Below are 25,153 nucleotides of genomic sequence, written 5' to 3'. Positions count from 1 at the left end.
CTTAAGGGGTTAAATGCAACCGGAACCCGCCGGCAGATCGGCCCCCGGCTAGTCTGTAAACGTTAATGAGTTTTCTCGTCTTAGATTCAGGAGCCGTATGTCTATCCCGCGCATGTTTACATTCCCTCACTGTATTACCCTCTACCACTTCTGCTGGAAGACTGTTCCATGTAAATACCACCCTCTCAGTAACGTTAAACTTCCATCTCTCCGACTCTCTAGTGTTAGATTCCGCTCTCTTGTTGTCATTTTTCTCCTCCTTTAAGTATCTGCGCTACAGAATCTGTTGGTGCTATATAAAGAAATATTACTATTAGGAATAGAATTGCCCCTCTGGGGGTATTTACCCGTTCAGGCCCCGTTACACTTGTGCCGAGGTCAGGGAAGGACACGGGTGGCCCGGGGTTTGCGTCATGCGTGTTTCCTGTGAACTTGCTGATCTCCCGCAGCACACGCAGCATGATATGTAGATCCGTCACGCTGAGGACACGCTTCGCTTCCTGCCCCGTGTTCTGGGTGCCGCGGCGCCGCGTCGGATCCATGAGAGGCGCCGGGCGGTCGTTTGATGTCCGGATCTGGTGTTGGTTCCGCCGACCCAAGCAGGTGGTCGGAGCTGACTTATGACATCATATATTTTGTGAAGTTGTTTGTGGTTTTGGTCTCTTCTATGAGTTGCAGGCAGATCCTCCTCTTCGCGATTTAATTGCCCCGGGGTAATTCATTTCCTCGCCTTCTGTAGAACGGAGTGCGTGTGTCCCGCGTGTGCGGCCCCCGCTGCCCGATGAATAGTCACTTTATTCCCGTGTGATGCAATCAGGTTAATGTGGAGCCTCATGTGACGGGGGCCGCCTCGTCCTGACCTCACAGCCCCCGGGAAGAATAAAGCTGATAACGGAGCGAGTAACGCGGGGCACGCGCTGGCGTGAGGGCTGGGGGGGGGCATGCGTTTGTTGGTTTGTGTTTTGGTGAGTGTTGAGGCGTGCGTTGGTGTGTGTTGGCGTGTGCTTGGTGTGTGTGTTGGCGTGTGCGTTGGTGTGTGTGTTGGCGTGTACGTTGGCTTGTGTGTGTTGGCGTGTGCGTTGGTGTGTGTGTTGGTGTGTGCGTTGGTGTGTGTTGGCGTGTGCTTGGTGTGTGCGTTGGTGTGTGTGTTGGCGTGTACGTTGGCTTGTGTGTGTTGGCGTGTGCTTGGTGTGTGTGTTGGCGTGTACGTTGGCTTGGTGTGTACGTTGGCATGTGTGTGTGTGTGCATTGGCGTGTACGTTGGCGTGTGCATTGGTGTGCGTTGGCGTGTGCATTGGTGTGTACGTTGGCTTGTTGGTGTGTGCGTTGGTGTGTACGTTGGCATGAGTGTGTGTGCGTTGGCGTGTGCGTTGGTGTGTGTGTTGGCGTGTACGTTGGCTTGTGTGTGTGCATTGGTGTGTGTGTTGGCGTGTGTGTTGGCTTGTGTGTGTGTGTGCGTTGGCGTGTACGTTGGCTTGTGTGTGTGTTGGCGTGTGCATTGGTGTGTGTTGGCATGTGCGTTGGTGTGTGTTGGCTTGTGTGTGTGTGCATTGGCGTGTACGTTGGCGTGTGCGTTGGTGTGTGTTGGCATGTGCGTTGGTGTGTGTTTGCTTGTGTGTGTGTGCATTGGCGTGTGTGCGTTGGCATGTACATTGGCGTGTGCGTTGGCATGTACGTTGGCTTGTGTGTGCGTTGGCCTGTGTGTGTGTGTTTGCTTGTGTGTGTGCGCGTTGGCGTGTGCGTTGGCGCGTGTGCGCGGTGGCACAGGGTGTATGTGAGTTCGGGGGGGGGCTCTGGCGGGATTATGGTTTTTGAATAATTTATGTTTTTATGTTAAATAATTTGTAAGGAGAAGAATGATGCGAATGAATAATAATCCCCTCCCCCGATCATAACATGTAAAGCGCCCGCTCAGCCGCCCTCCACTCATTCCGCGCAGGCACATTATTTATATAGCGCCAACAATCTCCGCAGCGCCTCTTCCAGTCCCTACATTCAGAGGGTCTGACAAACGAGGCTCGGCTAATGAGCTCACAATCCGTGAAGTCAATAAACGAAACAAGTGACATCCGGGGTGTGACGTCTCACCTAACCCTCGGAGGGGCCCTAAACCCGTCGCTGTCATTAGTACCCGGGGGCCCTCGGAGGGGCCGGCCCCTAAACCCGGCGCTGTCATTAGTACCCGGGGGCCCTAGGAGGAGCCGGCCCCTAAACCCGGCGCTGTCATTAGTACCCGGGGGCCCTAGGAGGGGCCGGCCCCTAAACCCGTCGCTGTCATTAGTACCCGGGGGCCCTAGGAGGGGCCGGCCCCTAAACCCGTCGCTGTCATTAGTACCCGGGGGCCCTAGGAGGGGCTGGCCCCTAAACCCGTCGCTGTCATTAGTACCCGGGGGCCCCTGGGCATTATTTGTCAGGATGCGCACTGCGCGTTATGCCCCCCCCCCCGTCTTGGATCGTGCTGACTCTGGGGCAATTCCCACAGACCCCAGGTGAAACGATTAACCCTTTGTTTACTCCCTTTTTTTTATAAAGGTGTATTGAGTATCTCAGCTGGTCCTGCACAGAGAGCTTTTTGCTATCTGGAATAATTGCCCCCCCAGGGTGATATTTGGGGTATAAAGCTGTTAAATACACGTTTATAAAAATCCGTTACCGAGAAGTTGTAACAGTATGAGTTACCCCCCCCCCCGGGGCAAATACTACGTTACATAGTCTTCAAAAACTTGACATCAGCCCCAGGGAGGTGCCAGGGACGGCGGGGGCAAAATCACCTGGAAGATCTCCCCCCCCCCAGTATTTAACCCCCGCATTGTCCTGGGATTAGCAGCCGCATTGAGTCCCATTGTCCACCGAGCGACTCCTCCCCGTGACATCAGGTCCTCTCCGGCTCTTCTGGCCCCCAGCCCTTGATAAGGTGAGACCCGGGGCAGGTCCCGGCAGATGACGATCGGTTCCAGCCTCAGGTCGGGGTAACTCCGGGACATCGCTCACGTACCCCTGCTTTCGGCCTCCATGGAAGACCTGGCCGCCTTCTCCTTGGACCCCTGTCTGGAAGGATACGGACCTCTGATGTCCCACCAGCCGTGTCTGCCGTCACCCGTGGGACCCGCCGGCTTCCCGGTGACCCGCTGCCTTCCTCAGAACCCCATGAGGGCTTACTGCCCCGGGGCATATCCTAACGCCGGGGATCTGCCCAGCTACCCCGACGCCATGAGCAATGCAGAGTGGTTTGGGGGCACCCAGGACATGCGCTACCCCCCATGTAAGTGGCACGATACTAACTCCCATCACGACGAGCGGCTTTCGGTTAGAACTCGGGCGCTGTGACTGCGTCAGCTTATGGGGGGGGTAGTATAAAAATACGGAAATCCAGATAATTCCAGAAAATCTGAATTCACTTTAATAATAAATAATGAAATTTAACACTCGCCGGTCCGCAGACTGCGGGGGGGGGGCATGGAGGAGCAAATTGTACATTTTTGGGTGGAATGTTGGAGGTTTTCAGAATGCGTCGCGTTAACCGTTCTTCAAGTTTTTCTTAAGTGAGAGATTGTCTTGTGGGAGGTCTGAGGGTCTCCTGTCTGAGGGTCTCGTCTCTGAGGGTCTCGTGTGCGAGGGTCTCCTGTCTGATGGCTTTGTGTCCGAGGGTCTCTGAGGGTCCCGTCCCCGAGGGTCTCGCGATAATCTGCCGCACTTCACAGCGGAAGGTCCGTCTCTCTCTGTAACGAGGACTTGTTCCCGATGAGACGCGTTGCCGGCGGCGGTGATCCCGACGCTCGCTCTGTGATCCCGAACGCCGTCTCTTTCCATTTCATTTATTTTTATTCTTTTTAAGCTTTTCTTTTTGGATTTCTCCGCATTTCGCAGAAGTGTTTGCGGTCGGGGGGGCTGCCCTATCTGGGTCATTCTGCTGGATTGTGTGTGCTCTGTCGCGCAGGTACACAGAGCTCTCCCGATGAATAGCCTCATACCAGATTACATCTTATCTCCCACCTCCTCCAATATTTGACCGTCTGGCCCCCGTCAGACAGGCAGCGGGTGTGAAGCGATGTGCGGCCCCGCGGGGGTTAATATTATTATTATTTGATTCTCGCCGCCCGCTTCGGCCGGATAGAAATCCATCGTAAATTCAATAAAAAAGATTCCAAATCCGGGATTTGAAAAGCAGGAAACGTAACGAAAAAATGTAATTTATCATCTATTCATTTTATGATAAAAACTGCAAATATAACGAAGAATAATTTCATTTATTATTAGAAATCCGGGATTTCCGTCTCGCTGACATTAAGTGACTTTTATGATTAGCAGATAACCAACATTTATCACACAATCCTTTATATATATATACGAGCTTCTATGGAATATATATATATATATACGAGCTTCTATGGAATATATATATATATATACGAGCTTCTATGGAATATATATATATATATACGAGCTTCTATAGAATATATATATATATATGAACTCGCATTCTATAGAATATATATATGAGCTTCTATAGAATATATACGAGCTTCTATAGAATATATATATATACGAGCTTCTATGGAATATATATATATATGAACTCGCATTCTATAGAATATATATATGAGCTTCTATAGAATATATACGAGCTTCTATAGAATATATATATATACGAGCTTCTATGGAATATATATATATATGAGCTTCTATAGAATATATATAACATATAAACTCGCCTTCTATAGAATATATATATATGAACTCGCATTCTATAGAATATATATATATAAACTCGCCTTCTATAGAATATATATATATAAACTCGCATTCTATAGAATATATATATATAAACTCGCATTCTATAGAATATATATATATAAACTCGTCTTCTATAGAATATATATATATAAACTCGCCTTCTATAGAATATATATATATATTTACTCGTCTTCTATAGAATATATATATATAAACTCGCCTTCTATAGAATATATATATATAAACTCGCATTCTATAGAATATATATATATAAACTCGCCTTCTATAGAATATATATATATATTTACTCGTCTTCTATAGAATATATATATATAAACTCGCCTTCTATAGAATATATATATATAAACTCGCTTTCTATAGAATATATATATATAAACTCGCATTCTATAGAATATATATATATAAACTCGCATTCTATAGAATATATATATATATGAACTCGCATTCTATAGAATATATATATATATAAACTCGCATTCTATAGAATATATATATATAAACTCGCCTTCTATAGAATATATATATATATTTACTCGTCTTCTATAGAATATATATATATAAACTCGCATTCTATAGAATATATATATATAAACTCGCCTTCTATAGAATATATATATATAAACTCGCTTTCTATAGAATATATATATATAAACTCGCATTCTATAGAATATATATATATAAACTCGCCTTCTATAGAATATATATATATAAACTCGCCTTCTATAGAATATATATATATATTTACTCGTCTTCTATAGAATATATATATATAAACTCGCATTCTATAGAATATATATATATAAACTCGTCTTCTATAGAATATATATATATAAACTCGCATTCTATAGAATATATATATATAAACTCGCATTCTATAGAATATATATATATAAACTCGCTTTCTATAGAATATATATATATAAACTCGCCTTCTATAGAATATATATATATAAACTCGCTTTCTATAGAATATATATATATAAACTCGCATTCTATAGAATATATATATATATGAACTCGCATTCTATAGAATATATATATATATAAACTCGCATTCTATAGAATATATATAAACTCGCATTCTATAGAATATATATATATATATATGAACTCGTCTTCTATAGAATATATATATATACATATATATATATAAAAACTCCCTTTGCTTAGTGTATATATATATATATGAACTCGCTTTCCTTATATATATATTCTGTAGAAGGCGAGGTCATATATATATATATATATATATATATATATTATATGATATATGAACTCGCCTTCTATAGAATATATATATATATGAGCTTCTATAGAATATATATATAAACTCACCTTCTATAGAATATATATATATATACATATATATATATAAACTCGCTTTCTTTATAATATATATATAATATATGAACTCGCTTTCCTTATAATATATATATATATATATAATATATGAACTTGCATTCTATAGAAATATACATATATATAAACTCCCTTTCCTTAGTATATATATGAACGCGCCTTCTATAGAATATATATATATATGAACTCGCTTTCCTTATAATATATATATATATATATATATAATATATGAACTTGCATTCTATAGAAATATACATATATATATATATATAAACTCCCTTTCCTTAGTATATATATATATGAACTTATATTTGAAGCTGGGGTTTTTTTGCCTTCTTTTGGATCAACAGCAACAAATTAACCGATATAGGAAAGGCTGAACTTGATGGACGCCGGTCTTTTTTCAGCCTATGCAACTATGCAACTCGCCTTGTATAGAGTATATATATATATATATATATATATATATGAGCTTCTATAGAATATATATATATATAAACTCCCTTTCCTTAGTATATATATGAACTCGCCTTGTATAGAGTATATATATATATATATATATATATATATATATGAGCTTCTATAGAATATATATATATATAAACTCCCTTTCCTTAGTATATATATGAACTCGCCTTGTATAGAATATATAATATATATATATATATATATACCTATAATATATATAATGTATATAAATGTATATATTAATTCCTTTAGTATTTGTTTTCATTTTTCTGCCTTTCCGTTTCTTGTAGAAAGCATGTTTTTCGTCGCCCGTCACATTGATTTCTATCGTTTTCCTCTCTTTCAGTCTCCCGAATTCTGGCCCCGTCGGGGTTTAACGCGTCGCCGGCCGGCTGCTTGGGGTACATCGGGGACGGGGCCAAGACCCCGCTGTACATCCAGCACGCGGCGCGGCGGAAGCGGAGGGTCCTGTTCTCGCAGGCGCAGGTCTACGAGCTGGAGAAGCGCTTCGAGCAGCAGAAGTATCTGACGGCGGCAGAGAGGGAGCAGCTGGCGAGGCTCATCCAGCTCACCCCCAACCAGGTGAAGATCTGGTTCCAGAACCACCGCTACAAGATGAAGCGCCAGGCGCGGGGGGCAGGAGAGGCCAAAGCGTACGGCGCGGGGTCCGGGGGGTCCTCCATAGAGGATTACGGACCCCCCGAGATCAAACTGGATTACAAAGGATCCCCGGAGGAGCCGCTCCACGGCCAGGGCCTGCTCTTGGCTCACGACTTCCTCAGCTCGGCGGCGGACCACCAGGAGTTTGAGAAAGGAGCCCGAAACCCGGTGCTGAAACCATGGTGACTGCCCCGCCCCCTCCTGCCCCCCACCCCGAGACTCTACGGGATTCTTTCCAGAAAGTGCCCTTATCCCCAAACGCGGAGTATTTAACCCCCGAGGGTCTGAGAGGACGGGTGGCACCTCGGGGGGGGGGGTTATTAAGTGAATGAATCTGGGCGATAACGATGTTTTCGGGGTGAAATTCAGCCGTTCAGCCCTTTTTTCTCTTCGCCGATTTGTAGGAAACGCGGCCAATCGCTAAAATCCCGTCTGCGCGGCGTTATTACCAACCCCCCCACGCCAAAAATATATATTTTTTTTTGTTTTTAACTTTTGTTTTACTCTTAAAGCTATTTTTTTTAATAGTTGAAAACCTTTTAATCATAAAATTTGATTAAATTAGATTTTTTCCCCCCAGAATATTTTTTGAATAATCCCTGTTTTTTTGTTTTTTGTTGGTTTAGTAAAAAAAATAAAAAAAAGCACTTTGGGCTGAGAGTGTATTGGGGGGGGGGGAATCCTCATTTTATAAAAACTATTGGGGAGAATTTTTTGCATTTACTGCCAGGATAAAAAAAAAAGAAAATGTGGCCAATCTTTAGTTTTTTGTCGTTATTATTCGCTGATAATTATTGTAAATATTCCCATTCTGATGATCTTGATGTAAAATCCGCTATTTATTTTTATATTTGCTGTCATTTGTTGGTTATCGGCCGACGAGTAAAATAAACGTTGTTTTCTTGCAATAAAATAAACCTCATTTTTTTTCATTGGAATTTTTGTGTTTTTTTTGTAGAAGAGGAATTCTGGGAAATATTTTTAGGAGCAGAAACTTTTATTTTTTCCGATATATTTCTAAATTAATATTTATTAAATAATAAGTGAAAAAAAGCAGCAATGAGTTATTTCACCTTCTAGTGTTTACTTTAAATTTAGAGCAAAATAATTCTGAAAATGATTTGGAATTTGTTCGATTTATTTATTTAATTACCAAAACTGCTTCAAATTGCACAAAAAAAAATGAAACATAAAAACACACAAAAAAAACCAAAACGAATCACTGATGGGAAACGCAGAAATGTCAGATTTCATTGAAAATATTATAAAAATCAGCAAATATTTTGGGAATCAAAAAAAAATCATAAAATGAGAAAAATGATGCAAATTTCCTGGAGTTTTGTAAATAAATATTTTAAAGGAATTTTATGAAAATTTTTTTCATAAAACCCTAACTCTGAGACATTTTGGGTTTGATTTTGTAACAATCGGCGTCTCTCGTGTGTTTATAATAGAGCTGAAACAACGAATCGATAAAATCGATAATAATCGATAACGGAAATCATCGATAACGATTTCCGTTATCGATTAATCGAGTGATCGATTCGTCGTTGGAGCACTAGGCTCCTTTTACTTACCTCCGCCAGCGTTCCCCGCTTCTGCTCCACGCTCTGCAGTCTCCGCCTTCTTCAAGCTACGTGACGACGGATGTGACGCGCGTCTACTATCAAGTTGGAAGTGGAACAAGTTCGTAGCGGAGGTAAGTACTCTTTATGTCTATTGTCTGTGCGAATGTTTATGTGCGAGACTGGGTGCGCGGCAGAGTGTGTGTGTGTGTGTGTGTGCGTGCGTGTGTGCGTGCGTGTGTGCGTGTGTGCGCGCGGCAGAGTGTGTGTGTGGGTGCGCGGCAGAGTGAGTGGGGGGGTGCGCTGCACAGTGAGTGGGGGGGTGCGCTGCACAGTGGGGGGTCCGCGGCACAGGGGGTGGGGGGTCCGCGGCACAGGGGGTGGGGGGGCAGGGGATGCAGGGCAGGATGTGAGTGCAGGGCAGAGTGGGGCCAGGAGACTGGATGCAGGTCAGAGTGGGGGTGGGAGGGCAGGGTGGCAGACTGGGTGCAGAGCAGAGTGGGGGTTGGGATGCAGGGCAGGGTGTGAGACTGGGTGCAGAGTAGAGTGGGGGTGGGGGGGCAGGGCAGGGCAGGGTGTGAGACTGGGTGCAGAGCAGAGTGGGGATGCAGGGCAGGCTGTGAGACTGGGTGCAGGGCAGGCTGTGAGACTGGGTGCAGGGCAGAGTGGGGATGCAGGGCAGGCTGTGAGACTGGGTGCAGGGCAGAGTGGGGGTGGGGATGCAGGGCAGAGTGAGGGTGGGGGCACAGTGCAAAGGGGTGGGGGCACAATGCAAACTTGTGCGCTGGGTGCAAACTTGTTGTATTTTGACAACATAACAAAATACGAATGTTAATGTAAATTTTAAGTTGTTTTTTAACATCCAGTTCATTAAATTCTTTTAAATAAACGAAAAATTTGCATATTGTTTTTTTTATCCGATTAATCGATTAATCGAAAAAATAATCGGCCGATTAATCGATTATTAAAATAATCGTTAGTTGCAGCCCTAGTTTATAACGCATGTTCTGTGGGGATCTCCATCCCTGCACCGCGCAAACAACACGCTCCGCGCACACGTGAACGGGGGAGACCGCCTTGGGGAGTGCGGGGCAGACGCTCAGCCCGGGGCAAATACCCGACACACCGGGCGGCAGAACACGGCCCGAACGTTAAAAGCCCTTCCCGTGGAGTAACGCGGCTGGCGGGCGCGGGCACCGCGGGGTGAGGTGGGGCTGATGGCGGCGGCTGCCATGGGGGGTTTGGTGCGTAGCGGGTGGTGAAAGGGTTAAAGACAGGGGTAAAAATAGCAATTCTGGTCACCATAGCAACTACTGATACGCTGCTGACGAGGTCACTTTTGCTACTTGGAATTGCCCTGGAGTTCTGCCCCAGTCGGGGCAAGTTCTGCTTCCACCGCAGAGCATCGCACGCCGCAGAGCGTCTCCATCGCAGAGCATCGCACGCCGCAGAGCATCGCACCCCGCAGAGCATCGCACACCGCAGAGCGTCTCCATCGCAGAGCATCACACGCCGCAGAGCGTCTCCATCACAGAGCATCACACGCCGCAGAGCATCGCACCCCGCAGAGCATCGCACACCGCAGAGCATCTCCACCGCAGAGCGTCTCCATCGCAGAGCCTCTCCACCGCAGAGCATCACACGCCGCAGAGCGTCTCCATCGCAGAGCATCACACGCCGCAGAGCGTCTCCATCGCAGAGCATCGCACGCCACAGAGCGTCTCCATCACAGAGCATCGCAGGCCGCAGAGCATCTCCATCGCAGAGCATTACACGCCGCAGAGCGTCTCCATCACAGAGCATCGCACGCCGCAGAGCGTCTCCATCGCAGAGCATCACACGCCGCAGAGCGTCTCCATCACAGAGCATCGCACGCCGCAGAGCGTCTCCATCGCAGAGCATCGCACGCCGCAGAGCATCTCCATCACAGAGCATCGCACGCCGCAGAGCGTCTCCACCGCAGAGCATCACACGCCGCAGAGCGTCTCCATCGCAGAGCCTCTCCACCGCAGAGCATCGCACGCCGCAGAGCATCTCCATCACAGAGCATCGCACGCCGCAGAGCGTCTCCACCGCAGAGCATCACACGCCGCAGAGCGTCTCCATCGCAGAGCCTCTCCACCGCAGAGCATCGCACGCCGCAGAGCATCTCCATCGCAGAGCATCACACGCCGCAGAGCGTCTCCACCGCAGAGCATCGCACACCGCAGAGCATCTCCATCGCAGAGCATCACACGCCGCAGAGCGTCTCCATCGCAGAGCATCGCACGCCACAGAGCGTCTCCATCACAGAGCATCGCACGCCGCAGAGCGTCTCCACCGCAGAGCATCGCAGGCCGCAGAGCGTCTCCATCGCAGAGCATCGCACGCCGCAGAGCGTCTCCACCGCAGGCCACAGAGCGTCTCCATCACAGAGCATCGCAGGCCGCAGAGCATCTCCATCGCAGAGCATTACACGCCGCAGAGCGTCTCCATCGCAGAGCATCGCACGCCGCAGCCCATCCATACATCACGTATGACAGGGCAAGTGGCAGACGTGGCCCGAGTGAAAGTCACGAGGGGGCCGCCCGCTGGGTAAATAGCGGGGAACGTTCAGTAATGATTTCCCAATCGGCCGAATTCCAGCGCTGAGAAAGTGACGGCCGAGGCTCTGCCCTCGTTGGCGGCGGCGGCCGTGGCTCCGAGCCCAGCCTCCACTCCAGCGCAGAGTAAACACGCCGAGCCGACTGTCTCTGCCACTCATCCCCAACCCAGGAATGCAGCGAGTGAAAGAGCTTCGGCCCCCGGGACCCAGAAGCCGCCCGGCTGCCACCTTATCAAAGCCAACAAAGTGACATCATCCCCACCCCCCCACAAGGAGATTTGGGTCAATATTGACTGTGCGCTGATAATGAGACCGCCGAGGCCTTTCTTCTTCCTCGCAGGCGCCACGAGCCTCGCTGTAAGGAACTCTCCTGACCTCGGAGGAGCCGCTCGGAGCCGTTTCATCCTCTGGGTATTAGTTCAGCAAACGGCCCCCTTTCTACCCCAGGACGGGGCAGGTGGTGGCAGCGCCAGTCAACCTCCAGCCACCAATCCCCCTCAGGATGAACAACGGGGCCCTAACGTCCAAAACACATCCAACAGATCCGTCCCAAACGTGCCCCCCGGGGGCCACAGGAGCCACGTAACCCTCCACCCGCTCCCCAAACATGCGCCTTTAACCCTTTCCAAAAAGCGCTGCCCTATAATGCATTTACTGCTTCGATTGCCCCAGGAATGAAATAGGCCGGCTGCGGGGCCCCAAAAATTAGGAACTCTAACAGAATCCCGGAACCCACCAGCCGATCGGCCCCCGGCGGCCCCCGGCCAGTCTGTAACGACTCAAACCTTAATCAGTCGTTGGTCTCGTCTTAGATTCAGGAGCCGTCTGTCTATCCCATGCATGTTTAACACCCTCACTGTATTACCCTCTACCACCTCTGCTGGGAGGCGGTTCCACTTATCTACACCCCCCTGTTCCATCGCAGCCTCTGACCCTTTCTAACCCGGCGCCTTCTTGCTGTCCCTTGGGTCCCCCATGCTAAGCGCTGCCGAGGTGGAGGGGGTCATAGAACATACAAGATCACCTCCCCCAAAACTACCCCAACTGTCTTCCTAGAAACCAACGGGGAGGAAAAACGAATGTGATGTCGCTTCGGATAACTTTCTCCTCTCCAAACAGGACGGAGGGGGGGGCAGATAAGCAGCAGCTGCCCCCCCTTCACAACACTAAATACAAGACTCGCCACCCATAGTCCGGGGCAATCACTTCCTACCACTGCCTTTAAGAGGACAGTCCATGTATCTACTACCTCATTCTATACAGTGGAAAGTTCCCATCTCCTGGAATTACTGGCAGGGCTGGGGTGGAATAATGAACTTGTATGTATTATATGTACATGTATAAAGATACCCTGATAATAACCGGGAAATATGTTCGCTGACCCCCGGGGCTCGCGGTGGGATGAGGGGTGGATATTGATCCTCATCCCTCCAGCACACCCGCCATGCTTTAACTACAACACAAGCCTTCTTACCCCCGAGGGAACCGGGCAAAAGAAGGGTTAGTGAGGCCGGGGGGGTCTGGGTCCCAATTTATATCCCAAAATCCCACAATGCAGACCCCAGAAACAAAACCGGGGCCCCTGAAAGATATTTATATATCGCCGTCATACTCCGCAGCGCTGTACAATGTGTTATTATTATTATTTATATATCGCCGTCATACTCCGCAGCGCTGTACAATGTGTTATTATTATTTATATATCGCCGTCATACTCCGCAGCGCTGTACGGGGGCCGGTTGGGGCCAATGTGGGGCGGGTTGTATGAGTAAATGGTGTGGCGGTGCTGCCCCGTGTGGCGAGGATGTGTAGCTGCGGGACGTAAGAAGTGAGATCTGAGGCTCATTGGCCGGACTCTCCGCCTGCGCTCGGGGTGACACGCTGTGGGGGGTCGGTACGGGAAGTGGTGAAGTGGTTTATAGCTTCCTGCCCCAGTCAGGGTGGATTGGACGGTCTCCTCAATATGGGGAGGGCTGCCACCTTCTAGCCTGTGGGGGGGGGTGCAGATACAGCTGAGTGGCCCCCGGCCCCTTTCCTCTCACCAGTAGCTAACATACACACTTAGACACACACTGACTATAACACACACTGACTATAACACACACTCACTATAACACACAAACTCATACCATAACACATACACACTATAAGTAGGGTTGCCACCTTTCTTGCCAAAAAATACCGGCCATGCTAATTTGCATAATTAATTATATATGCATGACATCACAGAAACATAATGTGCACCTACCCCCCCAATATTTCCTGTCACAGAAACATAATGTACACCTACCCCCCCCAATATTTCCTGCCATAGAAACATAATGTGCACCTACCCCCCAATATTTCCTGTCACAGAAACAAAATGTGCACCTACCTTCCCCCCAATATTTCCTGCCATAGAAACATAATGTGCACCTACCTCCCCCCAATATTTCCTGTCACAGAAACATAATGTACACCTACCTCCCCCCAATATTTCCTGTCACAGAAACATAATGTACACCTACCTTCCCTACCCCCCAATATTTCCTGTCACAGAAACAAAATGTGCACCTACCTTCCCCCCAATATTTCCTGTCACACCTACCATGGGGCACTCTACCTCCAGAAAAGCCTTATGCCCCCCATTAAAGCCCCCGACTTACCACTGCTTCTGACTCCCTGGTGTCTGGTGAAGGCAGCGTTCATGAAAATAAAGGGGCCGGCGTGCAATCACCACGGACTGGCTGGCCCAGGTATCCGGTGGGCCAGTCCGGCCCAGCGCCTACCAATCAGGGTGCTCTAAATACCTGCTGTGCCAGTGAAATACCGGCCAGGTGGTAACCCTACACACACCACAGGGTCACATAACATTGTGCCCAGCCTGTTGGAATGGATCGGTCCGAGTTTGGCCACCCCTGTTTGAAGAACTATGGACTATCCCAGAGGGCAATTGCCCCCCCCCAGGCTAACCTCTGTCCCCAACTGCCACCAGGTGGATGTTATCGGGACTGTTTGCACGTACTGATCAGCATTACGGTATTTCTTAAAAGTAGGGGCATTTTGCCAGTTGGTGGAATTAATGGGCTATCTGATCAATTCCCTGGTCTTCCTCCCCTCCCCCACCCATATGAAGGTTGCCCGAACCAATCAGCAACAAGCAGTGGCGGGGTAGATTAATGCCCTGCCGTAATGCCGATGGCAGATGAACCGAGTCTGGGGTAACCAGGGGTAATACCCGTATCTGTGGGCTGCCCAGGGGGAGGCGCAGACACCCGGCCCCCTAAGGCCCCCAATATAAATGGAATGCAACGTATTCGGAGAGACGTACAAACCCCGCGGAGGAGCAAAGAATCCACCCTGAGAGTAACACCTTCTTATACCTGCCAAGTATCCCTGTTAAGTATGGCCAGTCCTTCTTTTGCCCCAAATCGCTGCCTTCACCTTTTCTCCCTAGATGCTCCTCTTTCCACCCTGACGGTCTGCGGGGTCACAGATGCCCTCACAGGGGGTAAACTCTACCCTCTCTTTTCAAAGACCAGGTAACACCCCAACTCCCCGACGGGGCACCTGGGGGGGCAGTAAATTCACATTTACTGGAAAATCATTTGCCTCGGCTTACTGAAGATATTCTAACGTCCACCAGGTGGCAGCACAACACATAACGGCACTGTGCGGGGCAGTTACAGAGCTGTGTGCGGGGTCAGTATAGGAATAGCTGAGGGGCAGTTACATAGCTTTATTTGCACAGGGTGAATTTGCCTGCCTCCCCTGCTGCCTTTGTGTGATATTTTGGGGGTAATTAGCACCAGTGACCCCCCCCCCGGCCCCCCGAATCTGTGGGAAAAGATCACGCAGAATAATTCTCACCCACCCCTCGCCTGCACCCCCGCCATTTAACCCTCGGGTCGCTGGGTGCAATCTGCTGTCTGAATCCCTGATTCAGAGTCCCCCCCATCCATTGTACGGTTAGAGGGTCTTCTAATTTGCCCTGGAGGTTCTGTCGGGCTACCAGGGATCGGTGAATACAGACAGCCCTCCTGCCTGGCGAAACGCCGACAGCCCTCCTGCCCGGCGACAGCCCTCCTAGCCGACAGAACACAGGCAACGCTCCTGCCCGACGGAGCGCCGCCAGTCCTATTGCCTGGCGGAACACCGACAGCCCTCCTGCCCCGCGGAACACCGACAGCCCTCCTGCCTTACGGAACGCCGACAGCCCTCATAGCTGACGGAACGCCGACAGCCCTCCTCCTCGACGGAACGCCGACAGCCCTCCTCCTCGACGGAACGCCGACAGCCCTCCTAGCCGACGGAATGGCGACAACCCTCCTGCACGGCGGAACGCCGACGGCCCTCATAGCCGACGGAATGCAGACAGCCCTCTTGCCCGGCGGAATGCCGACAGCCCTATTGCCCGGCGGAACACCGACAACACTCCTAGCCGAAGGAACGCCGACAGCCCTCCTCCCTGACGCAATGCCGACAGCCCTATTGCCCGGCGGAACACCGACAGCCCTCATAGCCGACGGAACACCGACAGCCCTCCTCCCCGACGGAATGCCGACAGCCCTCATGCCCGGCGGAACGCCGACAGCCCTCTAACATGATGGAACGCCGACAGCCATCCTAGCGCCCGGAACGCCGACAGCCATCCTAGCGCCCGGAACACCGACAGCCCTCCTTCCCGCCGGTAATCGGTAACATCATCCCACGCCGTGGACTCATAATCAGTAACGCCATCCCACGGCGTGGACTCCGGTGTCTGTGACACCCAACTTTGGAGTTACCAATCGTGCTGGTCGGGTGCAGCTCGTGCCGTGGATTTGGGGAATAGCCGTCCACGTGGCGCGTTCTCCGATGTGTATTATTTTCGGGACACGTGACGGCCATGTTGACGTGGAAGGGTGATGGGGAGAGGAGCTGACGAGGGGGAGAGGAGCCGGGGAAAGGGGGAGAGAATGGGCTTGAAAGACAGATGACAAGAGAGACGGGGCAGCCTCCCAGGGGGCAGTTATAATACCCACGTCCCACACATTCCTATACACGAGCCGTCCGTCCACCTCGCGGGGCAGGAAGGGTGGGGGAAAAATCAGCTTATAACATGGCAGAAAATCTCCTCCCATCCAATAGAGAGAGAGTCATTTATCCGGATTAAACGAGAGAGCGGCGCGTGGCAGAGAGCCGGCTACCCAGAAAGGAGAGAGTGCGACGGAGAAAGCGGCGGAGAAAGAGAGAGCGCACAAAGCGAGGCGGGGGGAGAGAGAGAGAGGCTGGGAGGAGGAGGAGGGAGCAAGATGAAGAAGTGAGGAAGAGACAAAGACACACAGAGAGAGGGAGGAGAGGGGGAGGGAAGGAAAGGTAGAGGGAGAGACACAGGGATGCAATGAGAGAGAGAGAGGAGGAGAGGCGGCAGGTGGGGAACAAAGGGGTGACAGGCAGAGAGAGGTGACATGGAAGGTGGGGAGAGATAACTGCCCCCAGAGCCCTCATTCTGCACCGGCAGCTGCTTCAGCACTGGACAGCGACAGGATCAGATACCCAGGCAGGGGCGGCAGGGTCTACCGGGGCAGATAACAGACATGGCCACTGCCTTCTAAGGGAGGAGTCCCGGGAATTACGGCATTAGGGGCTTTTATTTATTTTTACTGTCTATTTTTTTAGTAGAATTACCCCAGGCAGGGCAGATAGCTTTTAGGCAGAGGAAAGCCCCGTGAAAGGTTTGGGGTAAGCTGAGGGCAGCAGAGCTGATGGGGGAGAGGTGGGTTTGCCGTTATCCCTGCGCCCCCCGGCGAGGATGTCGCTAAGGAGCCCCCGGTAGCTGCAGGAGGAGGAGGAGAGCGGTGCTGGGGAGGGAGAGGTGGTCGGTGAGGGGGGAGCAGGCTCTCCGGTGTCCCAGCTGAGCACGGCAGGGGAAGAGGTGGACGTGATGGGCGAGTGGACCATCCTGGAGCGCCTGCTGGAGGCTGCCGTTCAGCAGCACTCCACCATGATAGGGAGGTAAGAGGGTGGAGAGCGGCTGGTGACAGAGGGGAGGGCTGTGAGCCTCCGGAATCCACGCATGGAGGCAGATACCCCTAGGACACACTGCCATGCATGCTACCAGACACGCTACCTCTAAGACATACAGCGGAAGGGGCCCCGTCCCTCACATGACAGGGGGGCCACAATGCTCCAACTCATACAGAGCCATTTCAGATTTTCCCACAGGAGGGGAGAAGATAGGTAGGTCTTCAGGGGTGACTGGGGCAATTGCTGGGTGGGGACGTCCCCGGGGGAGGGTGGGGGTTGTTGTATGTTAATGCACCAGTGTGTGTGTGGGGGGGTATTGGGTGGGTGGGGGGTTAAAAATGAACCATTAAGATGTTTCCATTGCTATCAGTATGGGGAGGCGGACAGACGGACGGACGGACGGACAGACAGTATCCCCCACCCCCAGTGTCTGATAGATACCCCCCCAGCCATCGCAGTGTCTGATAGATACCCCCCAGCCATTGCAGAGTCTGATAGATACCCCCCCGCCATTGCAGTGTCTGATAGATACCCCCCCAGCCATTGCAGTGTCTGATAAATGCTCCCCTTGCCATTGCAGTGTTTGACAAATACCCCCCTTCCCTGCCCCCCACCCCCAGTGTCTGATAAATGCCCCCTCTGCCATTGCAGTGTTTGATAAACACCCCCCTTCCCTGATCCCCCCCGTCATCGCAGTATCTAATAAATGCCCCCCGCTGATACATGTATTGAACTGTTTGCATGATTCTCATGTTTGCTGTTTTTACACGCGTGTCCGGCTGTATCTGCTTGTGGGGTTTATTAGTGCGTGTTTTTTCGGTGTGTGAGATCACGCTAAGCACACGCCGCCGTGTCACGCGAACAGATCTGCATCAATCTCATGATTATTGGCAAAAACGACACCGATTTGTTTCCTTCTTTGTGTGTTTTAACCCCGTCAGCTCCGCGTCCCCCCAGCAGCTCCTATTCTGCTCTTACGCCCCCTGCTGGTGTGGCTGATGGACGGGTTGGGGGGTTATTCGCTAAACGCTTTAGATAACGGAGCCGACATCGCCGTCCATCTCATTATTCGGAGATTATTGATCATTAATTTATCTTTATTGTCACATAAGCCTTCAGGACCTCAGAGGTCTCTTTTTCAAATGACACGCTAATGTCGCTCCCCCCCCCATCTCCTCGCGGCTCCGTCCATTTCCCGGATAAACGTCTCTAATCCTATTACAACGAGCCGACCGCGGCATCAGCCCGAGACGCCCCAGTATCGTTCATCGCACTAATTCTGTCCCCACTCCCTCTGACAGTCCCGCCGTGTCCGCGAGGGCCGCAAGCATTTTGGGTGATTATCTGGCAATTTGTTCGTTTTCTCGCCGTGTCGCCGTACAAGCATTTTATACATAGCTGCCGACTGTCTGCTAATTACAGAGTGTCACATGATTGAAACCTGTATATACAGCCAGCCCCCTGTATAATGTATAGATAAATCAGTGACCGGCCCCCTGTATAATGTATAGATAAATCAGTGACCCGGCCCCCTGTATAATGTATAGATAAATCAGTGACCGGCCCCCTGTATAATGTATAGATAAATCAGTGAGCCGGCCCCCTGTATAATGTATAGATAAATCAGTGACCCGGCCCCCTGTATAATGTATAGATAAATCAGTGACCGGCCCCCTGTATAATGTATAGATAAATCAGTGACCGGCCCCCTGTATAATGTATAGATAAATCAGTGACCCGGCCCCCTGTATAATGTATAGATAAATCAGTGACCGCCCCCCTGTATAATGTATAGATAAATCAGTGACCCGGCCCCCTGTATAATGTATAGATTAATCAGTGACCCGGCCCCTGTATAATGTATAGATAAATCAGTGACCGGCCCCCTGTATAATGTATAGATAAATCAGTGACCGGCCCCTGTATAATGTATAGATAAATCAGTGACCCGGCCCCCTGTATAATGTATAGATAAATCAGTGACCCGGCCCCCTGTATAATGTATAGATAAATCAGTGAGCCGGCCCCCTGTATAATGTATAGATAAATCAGTGACCGGCCCCCTGTTTAATGTATAGATAAATCAGTGACCGGCCCCTGTATAATGTATAGATAAATCAGTGACCGGTCCCTGTATAATGTATAGATAAATCAGTGACCGGTCCCTGTATAATGTATAGATAAATCAGTGACCGGCCCCCTGTATAATGTATAGATAAATCAGTGACCGGTCCCTGTATAATGTATAGATAAATCAGTGACCGGCCCCCTGTATAATGTATAGATAAATCAGTGACCGGCCCCTGTATAATGTATAGATAAATCAGTGACCGGTCCCTGTATAATGTATAGATAAATCAGTGACCGGTCCCTGTATAATGTATAGATAAATCAGTGACCGGCCCCCTGTATAATGTATAGATAAATCAGTGACCGGTCCCTGTATAATGTATAGATAAATCAGTGACCGGCCCCCTGTATAATGTATAGATAAATCAGCGACCGGCCCCCCTGTATAATGTATAGATAAATCAGTGACCGGCCCCCTGTATAATGTATAGATAAATCAGTGACCCGGCCCCCTGTATAATGTATAGATAAATCAGTGACCGCCCCCCTGTATAATGTATAGATAAATCAGTGACCCGGCCCCCTGTATAATGTATAGATTAATCAGTGACCCGGCCCCTGTATAATGTATAGATAAATCAGTGACCGGCCCCCTGTATAATGTATAGATAAATCAGTGACCGGCCCCTGTATAATGTATAGATAAATCAGTGACCCGGCCCCCTGTATAATGTATAGATAAATCAGTGACCCGGCCCCCTGTATAATGTATAGATAAATCAGTGAGCCGGCCCCCTGTTTAATGTATAGATAAATCAGTGACCGGCCCCCTGTTTAATGTATAGATAAATCAGTGACCGGCCCCCTGTTTAATGTATAGATAAATCAGTGACCGGCCCCTGTATAATGTATAGATAAATCAGTGACCGGTCCCTGTATAATGTATAGATAAATCAGTGACCGGTCCCTGTATAATGTATAGATAAATCAGTGACCGGCCCCTGTATAATGTATAGATAAATCAGTGACCGGCCCCTGTATGATGTATAGATAAATCAGTGACCGGCCCCCTGTATAATGTATAGATAAATCAGTGACCGGTCCCTGTATAATGTATAGATAAATCAGTGACCGGCCCCCTGTATAATGTATAGATAAATCAGTGACCGGCCCCTGTATAATGTATAGATAAATCAGTGACCGGTCCCTGTATAATGTATAGATAAATCAGTGACCGGTCCCTGTATAATGTATAGATAAATCAGTGACCGGCCCCCTGTATAATGTATAGATAAATCAGTGACCGGTCCCTGTATAATGTATAGATAAATCAGTGACCGGCCCCCTGTATAATGTATAGATAAATCAGCGACCGGCCCCCCTGTATAATGTATAGATAAATCAGTGACCGGCCCCCTGTATAATGTATAGATAAACCAGCGACCGGCCCCTGTATAATGTATAGACAAATCAGTGACCGGCCCCTGTATAATGTATAGATAAATCAGTGACCGGCCCCTGTATAATGTATAGATAAATCAGTGACCGGCCCCTGTATAATGTATAGATAAATCAGTGACCGGCCCCCTGTATAATGTATAGATAAATCAGTGACCGGCCCCTGTATAATGTATAGATAAATCAGTGACCGGCCCCCTGTATAATGTATAGATAAATCAGTGACCGGCCCCTGTATAATGTATAGATAAATCAGTGACCGGCCCCCTGTATAATGTATAGATAAATCAGTGACCGGCCCCCTGTATAATGTATAGATAAATCAGTGACCGGCCCCCTGTATAATGTATAGATAAATCAGTGACCGGCCCCCTGTATAATGTATAGATAAATCAGCGAGCCGGCCCCTGTATAATGTATAGATAAATCAGTGACTGTCCTCCTGTATAATGTATAGATAAATCAGTGACCGGCCCCCTGTATAATGTATAGATAAATCAGTGACCGGCCCCCCTGTCTGCGCCCCCCCCGTGTCCCTCGCGCTCTATGTATAGAATCGGCTCATTATCACGTGAAGGCGGCCGGCGCCTCTTCTGCTGGGTGTCGGTTCTCTCGCCCTCTCTGGCACCTGATGGGGTGACGACGGCTCTCAGGGAATCATCTGGAAATATGCGGCTCCTCGCATTAACCCTTCGAGGACCGAGTGTCTTGGCGGCAATAGGGGGCCACATTATCAGGGGCCAAACTTAAGCTCAGTTCTCTTGGGCTTTTGGGGCACAATGTGGGCAGCTATTCGGGACAGTTGGCAACTATGCTTAAATATGTTAATATTTGGGGTCCATATACTGGATGTATTCAATAGAAGTGAAGCCCCAAAATAATATATGGGGGACGCGGGGCGGTGCCCCCTCCCACTGATACGTCAGTTAAAAAGTGACTGCGGCCCCTAAGGGCCAGGAATAGCCCAATTTTAGGGCCAGCGGATAAACAAGTTACAGGAAGGGCTCGGAACGGGTGATACCCGCGGGGGGGGAGCGTGATCGGTATGACGGGGGTCTCATTATTATTGGGGGGAGCGGGGCAAATAACGGGAATAACCCCCGAGACGTCGCTGTGTATCTCGGTACGCGGTGGGGGGGTTCGGGGAGATTCAGTACATTTCTATCAATTTCTGTCAATTTCCCAGCAGCCCTTGAGTCGATGCCCCCCCCCCAGGAACCGGATGCTGAATTAACTCGGCGGGGGGCAGTAACACTAATAACGGGGGGCAGTAACACTGGTAACGGGGGGCAGTAACACAAACTGGTAACGGGGGGCAGTAACACAAACTGATAACTGGGGGCAGTAACACTGGTAACGGGGGGCAGTAACACTGATAATGGGGGGCAGTAACACAAACTGGTAACGGGGGGCAGTAACACTGGTAACGGGGGGCAGTAACACAAACTGGTAACGGGGGGCAGTAACACTGGTAACGGGGGGCAGTAACACAAACTGGTAACGGGGGGCAGTAACACTGGTAACGGGGGGGCAGTAACACTAGTAACGGGGGGCAGTAACACTGGTAACGGGGGGGCAGTAACACAAACCCGACGCGCCCCATCAGCGCTAAAACCCGACCCGGTAACAAAGTAATCGTTTGCGAGCCCCGCCGTTCGCCGCGCATGTCCCGTTACAGCCGCCGCCGTAGGCTTTTAATGGGGGTTCCGCGGACGACGAGCGCTGACCGCCCCCCTCCCCCGACCGTCTCTCACGCCGTGTCGTTTCCTTGCAGGATCCTGCTGACCGTGGTGGTGATCTTCAGGATCCTGATCGTGGCCATCGTGGGGGAGACGGTGTACGAGGACGAGCAGACCATGTTCATGTGCAACACGCTCCAGCCCGGCTGCAACCAGGCGTGCTACGACCGCGCGTTCCCCATCTCCCACATCCGCTACTGGGTCTTCCAGATCATCCTGGTCTGCACCCCCAGCCTCTGCTTCATCACCTACTCCGTCCACCAGTCGGCCAAGCAGCGCGACCGCCGCTACTCCTTCCTCTACCCGCTGCTGGACAAGGAGCTGCCCCGGGACCACCGCAGGATGAAGAACATCAACGGGATCCTCATGCAGAACCCGGACCTCTCGTCCAAGGACGAGCCGGACTGCCTGGAGGTCAAGGAGATCCCCAGTACCCCCAAGAAGACCCTCAAAAGTGCCAAGGTGAAGCGCCAGGAGGGGATCTCGCGCTTCTACATCATCCAGGTGTTCTTCCGCAACGCTCTGGAGATCGGCTTCCTGGCCGGCCAGTACTTCCTCTACGGATTCAGCGTGCCCCCCATCTTCGAGTGCGACCGCTACCCCTGCGTCAAGGAGGTCGAGTGCTACGTGTCGCGGCCCACCGAGAAAACCGTCTTCCTGGTGTTCATGTTCGCGGTGAGCGGCATCTGCGTCCTCCTCAACCTGGCCGAACTCAACCACCTGGGCTGGAGGAAAATCAAGACGGCCATGAGGGGGGTCCAGGCGCGGAGGAAGTCCGTCTCCGAGGTGCGCAAAAAAGAGCCGTCCACGCTGGCCCAAGTGCCGACGCTGGGGAGGACGCAGTCCAGCGAGTCGGCTTACGTGTGACGCGCGCCGGGCCGGGGGGTCCGGTTATTAAGGCGGCAAGGACTTTTTCCTCCCCGGGCGGGAGCAAACAGGACGCTTTGCGTACGGACCTTTACGGCTACGGTCTTCCAATCGCCGGAGAGTCTCACGAATGATGTTGGAAGCTGCCGGCTCGATGCGGCCGGTTCGGGGGTCTTCGCGGGTTGCGTGGCCCCCTGGAAGCATGAGCATGAAACGACGTGGTGTTATTCGCTTGTCTGAAAGGAAACTCGGTACCGCTGTATAACGCGACTCGTCCGCACTGAGAGAGGGGGACGCTTTCCTTTACTTATTTTTTCCTCCCCGTCTCCGGGGTCCTTGATGATGTCATTTAACGAACTGAACGCGTGTGATTGGTGGGTTTCTTATCCGAGAGGTTCGGGGGATTCGCACCGAGACCCGAAAAGCCATAATCCACCTTGGTGAGCTAATTATATGCAGATCATAGGGGTAACTACAGGGGGCGTTAAATGCCCCCCACATGACTGTTAAATACCTCTCATCCGCCCCCCCTCCTCCACTCCCCTCCCCTCCCCAGAACCTGAAAAATAACAAAGCGAGGGGGGGCAGGCAGGCAGGCCAGAGGGGTATTAACTCTTTGGGTGCCAAAGGGGTAAAAATACATTAGGGACGGAGGAGGTTATAAACCCCCCACCACCCTTTCTCATCTTTAACCATTTAAGCGCCAGGGAGGATCGTGCTGCAAACCCCAGGGCACTGAAGCTGCTAATGGCCCATTGGCTGGGTACTGGGCTCCCTGGGGCAGAATCTGTTATGGGGGGGCGGGGGGGTAACTTTCTGCACTCCAGCTTTAAAGGGTGTCGGGAAACCCGTTTTTGCGTTTTTTGAATGTATTGTCGTTTGTTGCTGTTATTTATTTGAAGACCCTGCATGCGCGACTCACGTTATAGGAGTAAAAAGCCCTTAAAGGATCAGCCGGCCGCGGCCTGCGGTATCCCTGACTCAACTGAGCAAATTCACCAAATGAGGCCGTTCCCCGGGGGCTACTCAATGGTCCAGGGGCATTTGGACACTGGGATAAATGACAATTACCCCAGACTTGGGGGGGGGGTATTCCCTATGGTGAGCAGCCCCTGGGGCAGGTGCAGTCGGCCTCCGGGGTTCCACTCAATCGAGCTAGGTTTCCATATGGGATCCTCGGGGCAGTTGGCAGCTTCTGTCTCAGCCTAGGCAGTGGGGTCGCGACCTTGATAACCGCTGAAAATCCTGCTCTAAACAGCCAATCAAACCCGTGCTTAGTGAATCCCGCCCCCCCACCTGTGCCGTTAGATACTCAGGACAGATACTCTGCACTCATATACAGCTCCGCGGTGCTCTGAATACCGTCTCAGCGGCCCCCGCGCCTCCTATATGTCTCAGAATCAAATGTAAGATGCGGTCTGGTGCTAAAAGGGTTAATAAAAAAATTATATGTAAGAAATACCCCGTCTGCCGCGTGTAACCCTTTACATATATCAGACTCCTGGTTGGTGTTTTTGCCCCCAGTATGTTATGGGTGATCTCCCTGCTTGAATGCAGGTGACTCAGTTGAGTGCCTCTTTAAATAATAAGCCAAGGTTTCCATGACGACGGGTATTACAGCCATTTGGGTGACATCTGGC

The 25,153-nt window shown here is 50.1% G+C and overlaps 2 protein-coding genes across 3 annotated transcripts; both read left to right on the top strand.

Annotated features, from left to right (window-relative positions):
* The first annotated feature begins 3,012 nt into the window (after positions 1-3,012).
* LOC128503962 (homeobox protein Nkx-2.1-like) lies at positions 3,013-7,428 on the top strand. The gene is made up of 2 exons (XM_053474159.1): positions 3,013-3,262; positions 6,929-7,428. The coding sequence occupies exons 1-2, from the start codon at positions 3,013-3,015 to the stop codon at positions 7,426-7,428; spliced, it is 750 nt and encodes a 249-aa protein (XP_053330134.1).
* Positions 7,429-16,763: 9,335 nt separating this feature from the next.
* LOC128503752 (gap junction delta-2 protein-like) lies at positions 16,764-23,563 on the top strand. 2 transcript variants are annotated; one of them, XM_053473931.1, is made up of 2 exons: positions 16,764-17,367; positions 22,682-23,563. In XM_053473931.1, exons 1-2 carry the CDS (start codon positions 17,297-17,299, stop codon positions 23,511-23,513), a joined length of 903 nt encoding a protein of 300 aa, XP_053329906.1. In that variant the 5' UTR covers positions 16,764-17,296; the 3' UTR covers positions 23,514-23,563. The 2 variants fall into 2 exon arrangements, with proteins under 2 accessions (XP_053329906.1, XP_053329907.1); XM_053473932.1 differs by having other exon boundaries at positions 16,764-17,592.
* The last annotated feature ends 1,590 nt before the right edge of the window (positions 23,564-25,153 follow it).

Source organism: Spea bombifrons, chromosome 8, assembly GCF_027358695.1.
Source record: "Spea bombifrons isolate aSpeBom1 chromosome 8, aSpeBom1.2.pri, whole genome shotgun sequence".
NCBI lineage: Eukaryota > Metazoa > Chordata > Amphibia > Anura > Pelobatidae > Spea > Spea bombifrons.
Note: the sequence above shows the minus strand (reverse complement) of the source record. Positions and strands in the feature narration are given on the sequence as shown.

Coding starts and splice junctions, on each gene's coding strand:
- LOC128503962 (XM_053474159.1), top strand. CDS start 3,013: ATGGAAGACCTGGCCGCCTTCTCCTTGGACCCCTGTCTGGAAGGATAC. Junction 3,263..6,928: donor GGACATGCGCTACCCCCCAT/GTAAGTGGCACG, acceptor CCTCTCTTTCAG/TCTCCCGAATTCTGGCCCCG.
- LOC128503752 (XM_053473931.1), top strand. CDS start 17,297: ATGGGCGAGTGGACCATCCTGGAGCGCCTGCTGGAGGCTGCCGTTCAG. Junction 17,368..22,681: donor CACTCCACCATGATAGGGAG/GTAAGAGGGTGG, acceptor GTTTCCTTGCAG/GATCCTGCTGACCGTGGTGG.